Here is a 6,765-nt window from a genome sequence, read left to right on the forward strand (position 1 = left end):
AAATGACACTAGTAAGCAGCCTAGGAAACAGTTAGTGTGTAAGCCAGCATTTTTCACTTACCACTGCGATACAGGATGTTTATAGTTTACACTGCATTTCTAGAGCAATAAGTGGCTTAAATAAGTTAATGATTTTAGGTAAGACTAAGACTACAGTAACACAGGTAAGAAAGAGAAAGCCTAATGAAAACCAAGCAATTTCTAACTGGGAATCGTGCAAAGCTTTTATTCCTATCCAGATCTAGCAGGTGCACACAAGTACAAAATCAAGGAAGATTAACACCCCTTAACTCCAATTGTCCTCTGTACACAAGAGCCCACACCCTAAATCTCTGTAGGGACCTCAGCAGCAAACAGAAACGCAACAAAAACGTCTGAAGGACAGCACAGCAGTCAGAAACGCATGCCACGGCTTCAGTTGATTCACGTCAACTTTGTGTTAGTACTCCCGTACTTGCGCGCTTTAACCACCCTTCTCGGCTCTTTAAGCATCGCACGCTGGCATTTTATTAATCTTTGCATTAACACCACGCACAAATGAGCAAACACGAGAATTAGCCTCCTTAATGCTCTGTGAACAGAATTAGCGCAGCTCTTCTCTCGACATACTTTAAAAAAAAAAAAAACAATCCTCCATATAAGGATCCCTAACACATACCGGGTTTTTTTTTAAACGCACCCGAGCGCCGAAGCGCTGCAGCTTCGACATCGCCACCCTTTCGCAGCTGCCCGGGCAGCAGCACACCGGCAGGAGGACCCGCGCCGGGCAGGGCTGCCGTCATCCCGACGCCCCGTCCTCCCGGCGCCCCGCCACCCCGTTTCTCCCGCCCTCCCCTTACCAAACCGGCCGGCAGAGGCCGGCGGTGCCGGGTCCCGCGGCGGGGCTTAGCCGCGACGCCGCACGCCACCGCCTGGACGCGGCCGTCCAGTGCAGCCCCCCGCGCCCGGCCGGGGACGGGGCAACGACCCCGGCCCCGAGGCGTCCCGCCGGTGCTCACCTGTGGTACTGCGCCTGGAGGAACTGGAACTCCTCCTTGATGCGGTCCAGCGACTCCGGGATGGTGAATTTGAAAGGCTGGCCCGCAGCCTGGTGCGGGGTCTGGCGCGGCGGCGGCCGGCACGGGAGAGAGAGGCACGTTCAGAGACAGCGCGGCCGCCCCGCCGGGACAGGGGGGACGGGGACTGGGCCGGGAGGAGGGGCGGGGGGGGGCGCGGCGGCGCTGCCCGCCGCGGCCGGGCCGGAGGGAAGCAGGGAGGGAGGCGAGGAGGGAGAGCCCGGCCCGGCCCGGCCGCCACCGCCCCGGGGCGCTGCACACTTGTTACCCACCTTCCCGTCCCTCATCTGCTGGGGGGGGGGGGGGGGGGGAGAGGGGGGCGAGGCTAACCGCGCTCCGGGAGCCGCTCCGGCCCCGACCCACCCGCTCCTGCCGCCGCCGTCTACACGAAAGCGGGGCGTGCCGGCTCCTCCCCGCCGACCCCCGCCGCGGGGGCACGGCCAGCCCCGGCCCGGGCGCGGCACTCGGCGGGGAGGGGGATGCTGCCCGGCCCGGCGGCGACCCCCCCCCCCGCCCGCCCCGCCGTCATTCCCAAGGCAAACAAGTTGCCCACGAAACAAAAGAGGTCGGGGGAGGGGACGCGCCGGCAGGCAGGATGCGCCGCTCCTGCCAGGAGGGGACAAACCTGGGAGGGCGCCCGCCCCCCCCCCGCCCAGCTGCGGGGGGGGGGGGGAGAGCCGGGGGTGCGCCCCGGCGGGGCAGAGCCGGCAGCGGGGAGCCGCCCGGACCGCCCAGCCCCCGCCCCGCTCCCCCACCCCCGCGGAGCGGCGGCCCGGGCCGTACTTACGGGGTGCCGGCTCTGGGGGAACATGGCTCCGGCCGCGGCGGGGCTCCCTCGCAGCGCGGTTCTCGCGGCGAGCCCCCCCGCCCTGCCCCGGCTTCACACCCGGGGCGCCGAGGGGGGGCAGGAGCGGCGACACCCGCCGGCCGCCTTCCCTCGGCCGCCGCGGGCAGGAGCGCGGCGAGGCGCCGCTCAGTGCCCCCGCCGCGGGGACATCCTCCGCCCCGCGGCGTCCTTTGTTGCTGCTGTTCCGGGGAGGGCCGGGGGTGCCCGGGGGAGGCGGACGGGCCGCGCTCGGGACGCTCACCGCCGCTCCGCGCTCCTTCGGCGGCGCTCCTGCCGGCGGGCGGCGCCCGCAGCGCCCGGGCGCGGCGGGACGGGACGGGACCCGACGGGGCGGAGGGGGCGGGGGGCGGGGGGGGGGGAGAGCTGGGGGGGCCGCCCGGCCGCTCTGCGAGCGAATAAACCCCCTCTCGGTCTCGCAAGTTGCCGATGCAATTGTAAGGCCGGAAACCCCGGGCGGAGGCGACTCCTCTCCCCACTTCTGCCTCTTGCCAAGAGGGGAAAATCCAGCCGGAGGAAGCGGGACGCGGTGTCAGCGGCGGGACCGTCGCAAGCCGGAGGGGCGAGAAAAAGTCTCCAGGGAGGGCCGCGCTGCTCCCGGGCGTCGGCGGAGGGGCCGGGTCATCGGCAAGATACGGAGCGATGAACAAGGGAGGAAGGCGGGAGGAGGAGGAAGGGGGCGAGGGGGGGCTCTGCACAGCCGGCCCCGATCGGAGCAGCTCCAGTAGCACATGCACGAAACGCAGGAGGGCAGAGGAGGGGGAACCACACACGCAGCAGAGACTCTTCCGTTAGTTGCAGAGAGGTCCCTAGGACAAAAGAAAAACAAACCCCCTCAAAATGCCCGCTGGCCCGACCGGCCAAGCCGCCCGCCCCGTCGGGGGGTGGGGGGGTGTTAAAAAAAAAGGAAAAGAAAAAAAAAAAAGCAAAAAAAAAAAAGCGTCCGTATCGGGGCTAAACCAGAGGGGAAGCTCCTTCGTGCACCAGCACCGCTGCAGCCTCCTCCGGGCGGGCGCGCATCGGGGAGCTGCGCGTCTCACCAGAGCCCCCCGAGCGCGGTACATCGCGGTGGCGGCGGCAGGAGCAGCATCCTCATCCTCATCCTCATCCTCCCCCTCCTCCGCGCCGCCCCACCGCTCCTCGCCGAGCCGGGATGAAGTTCTCCCCGGCTGAAAAATCCGGACCCGAGCGGCCGGGTACGCCGCCGGCCGCCGTTCCCCCTCCCCTCCGCGCCGGCCGCGGGAGAGGGGCGGCAGGGGCGGCCCCGCGGGAGGCGCTCGGCGGGACGGGTGCGCGGCCGTGGCCGAGCGGGACGCGCTGTGCTCGCCCGCGCCGCTTACATTAGCACGCGGTTTCACACTCCGCCAGCTAACCAGCCGCCCGGCCCCGCCCACGCCGCCGAGCCCCGACGGGCGTGCGGAGGGGGGCCGCGGCCGCCGCCCAATCGCCGGCCCCGGCGCCAACGTGGGGCCGTGACGCGGGCCGGCGCCGCGGGCCAATAGCGAGAGCCCGAGTCCCGCCGCCTCTCCGCCTTTCGCTGGGAACCGTTTCTGGCGGAGCGGCAGGAGCTCTCCGAGCTGGCCAATAGGAGGGCGCGGGGCGCGCGGACCCGCGGGGAGGAGGGGAAGGTCGGTAGGAAGGCGAGCGGAGAGGCTGAGATGTCAATCAAAGTAACGTGGGGCTCGCGGGCGGCAGCGGCGGGCGGGGCCGCCGGCGTCCCCCGCGCCCCCCGCGCGCGGCGCCTGCGCGCGGCCCTGGCCCGGGCCGGCGGCTCCGGAGCGGCGCGGCCCCGCTCCGCTTCCCCGGGCGCGCCGCGGCGCTTTGGATTTTTTTTTTCTTTTTTTTTTTTTTGTTTTCTCCTCTCTCCATCCGCTGGTAGCGCGGCTGCTACCGCCCGGCGCGGGGCTAGAACCGGCTCCGCGGGGGGCCGTGCGGGAGCGGGCCGGCGGGGCGTCTTCCGCCCGCCAGAGGCGTCTTCGGCGAGGGGCTCCGTGGGGACGGAGCGGCTTACCCGGCGGCGGGGCAGCTTCTCTGCGTCCTTGCCTGCGCACGGGCCCGCCTCCGCCCTCCCCGGCCGCTGGCTGCAGGGAGGGACGGGCAAGGCGGCCGCGCGAAGGAGCCGCGGCCCGCCCCGGGGCCCGGCCCTCAGCGCTCGGGGGAGAGGCTGGACTCGTCCCGTCCGGCCCGTAAATCCGCCTTGTCACTGGGGCGGGCGAGCGCGCCGCCTTCCCCCGTCCCGGCCGCGTAATGGTAATGGTGCCGGTGCGCGCCGTGGCACCTGCGGACTGCTCTCGGCCGTGCAGAAAGTACCTTAAAGAAGGACGAAACCCCCCGCTTGCCTGCGCGACTCGGGCGTGAAAGCGGCTGAAAGGCCGGCGAGAGTGACCGGGCGGAAAGCGGCCTTGGGGGAGAGCGGGCTTTTCCGTGGGAGGGGTCTGCCAGCGGAAAGCTGTCGAGGACTTGGCCGTGGTACATGGTTCGTAGGCCCGCTCGATGCAGACGAGGGTCAAACAGATTCCACAGGCTCTGTGCGTGACTGCTGAGATGACAAATGGTGACACGGCTCGCAGCGGGAAGTAAACTTCAGAACGTACCCTCTATTAACAACCGCCTCGTTTGTAGCAGAACCGCACGATAGAGTGTGAAATACTGGTACCTTTGGACTTGAAACAATGCCTTAAGGCATATTTATGCTGTTAGTATACTGGTATACTACATAAAAAGAGGCCTTGAAATGTTGTATCGCATCATTTAAACACAGGGTAATTTTACAATTTGCATTTTCTTACAATTCCCCATTAATGTTTATTAGATACATTTATTTAGGCTTGTATTACGCTTCATCTTGTATCCTAAAAGAGGAGCAGCTGATGTTTAAAATTTGATACGTTGCAGTATCAAGATATGGCTTTACTCATTCAGAGCGCTGATTTCCATACTACATTATTCCCAGTTTTACATAGAAGCAACCAAAGGAAAATAAAATGAAGCTCCCTCAGTCTTCCGCAGTGAAGTTTGGACTTCATTCTGGGACTACAGAGTTTTGATACTGAAACAAGATGCTTGTACGTCTCTCTGCCTGTGTCTGTGTGCATGCATATGTGTATGTGTAATAGTGTCTCTACTATACATAAGTATGCATCCCTATACATATGCGTGTGTGCTCATATTTATATATGTGCAGATGTCTTTGTGAAGACATAAATAAATGTGAGGACTTTTAATGGAGTTTTTTAAGAGATGAGGCAAAATACCCTTGATAGTGACCTTTGATAGATTGTGGTTCACAGGACGGGACTGTAAACTTGTCTAGTGTTTCGTGTGCGTAAGTAAAGCTAAAAATCTTGCATTCGGTTCCCAGCTCTTCCCTTGTAGACTTGGACAAGCCAACTCACTGCTCTGTGCATGGCATTGGAAAGCTTAATTAATTAATGGTTATAAAGTACTTAGATCTTCAGATGAAAGATGCCATAAAAATGCAAGCTATTATTATATACTTTGTGTGTGTACCTAGTAGCTATGGAGTCTGTAATAACGTTACACATAACTTTGGTTGTACTTCGCTTAACCTGCTGGCACAAGTTGTTAATGAGATATTAACAGATATGACATTAAAACAACACTATGTTTTGGAACATAAACAAAAGCTTTTTTTTTTTTTTTAACTTACTCGCCTACAGGAAAGTTGAACTGTCTTGTAACCTTTATTTGTCATCATTAAAATGTCCAAGGCATGTTTTAACAGAAACAGAAAAACTCTATTTTCTTGATTTTTTTTTTTTTTTAACAAGTGCTTTTAACCTACTGAGATTCTGGAATCAGACACTTAAGGGCATTTTGAATCTCTCCATTATAATCAAGGTAGAAGAGCTGTAAAAACAGTAGTAGAATCACATGTGATGATATTTTTTTTTCCAAATGAGAGCCACTGCCATTACATAATATGAACAATAACCAACATGATCTGATATTTAACTAGTTTATAATTCGTGATCATTGGCTGATTAGAGCGTAAAAATTTCCTTTTTCTTAGATGTGTATAAATCTGGATTATTCCCAGAAAACTGAACATTCTCTTTCCATGGAAATACTCACTACACCACTGAAAGACAGGCCAAAGTATGGCTAAGCATGTTGTAAAGAGCTGTATTCAACTCAAGGTAGTATTTTATACCAGATCGTTACGCCACAATACTGTACGTACTCTACACAATTCTCAAACTGGATTAAAAATAATTGTGTTTAAACCTTTGTCTCATGTTTTAAAAATACAATGAAAATACTGCCTTCAGTATTAACCCGCCCCAAACCATTCTGTTTAATCATCCATTCAACTCTGCTGTTTGAAATCAATTGTTTTTCACTGTAAGCATTTTAATGTATTGTTCCTACCTCGTATAGCAAAGGGTCTAATCCTGCATTGACTATGTACTGAAAACTCACAGTGAAAGCAGTTGGAGCTTTGAGTCGAAAAAAGCAGTATTGGATCCAAAATGTAGTTTGAATATACTGAAAGGGTTTCAGATGTAGCATCTGTTCTTTAGAGAAATGACGTATTGTGTGATGTTCTGTTTACCATACTGTTTATATTTTCTTCCTTTACTGTTAACAGTACTATTTACAAGCAGTATTTTTTAACTTCCCACAAACTGGCACATCTAATAAAAATGTTATTGATGTTAATCACTAGGAGTTTGCTGCAGGTGGGCGGGAAACAATTTAGCAAATTTGTGATTTATCCCACTGTTCTACTACCTGTGTAGTGAGAGCAAATCAGTGGAGGAAGCAATTATAAAATTCAATAGATTTTATGCTTTCAAAGTTTTAGATTGAGAGATCATTGGAGTTTCAACTGAAATTGAAGCA

General features: G+C 57.8%; 1 protein-coding gene across 3 annotated transcripts in view; it reads right to left on the reverse strand.

The window, feature by feature from the left end:
• The window catches only part of TLE1 (TLE family member 1, transcriptional corepressor), a 76,900-nt gene extending 73,502 nt beyond the window's left edge, over positions 1-3,398 (reverse strand). Inside the window, exons 1-2 of one of the 3 annotated variants that reach the window (XM_075020655.1) lie at positions 1,843-3,398; positions 999-1,099 (exon numbers count right to left, since the gene is read on the reverse strand). In XM_075020655.1, coding sequence (XP_074876756.1) covers positions 999-1,099; positions 1,843-1,866 — 125 coding nt within the window. In that variant the 5' untranslated portion in view covers positions 1,867-3,398. The remainder of the gene's footprint in view (positions 1-998; positions 1,100-1,842) is intronic. The other 2 variants (XM_075020653.1, XM_075020654.1) reach the window with 2 other exon arrangements.
• Positions 3,399-6,765: the final 3,367 nt, after the last annotated feature.

Source organism: Buteo buteo, chromosome Z, assembly GCF_964188355.1.
Source record: "Buteo buteo chromosome Z, bButBut1.hap1.1, whole genome shotgun sequence".
Taxonomy (NCBI): Eukaryota; Metazoa; Chordata; class Aves; order Accipitriformes; family Accipitridae; genus Buteo; species Buteo buteo.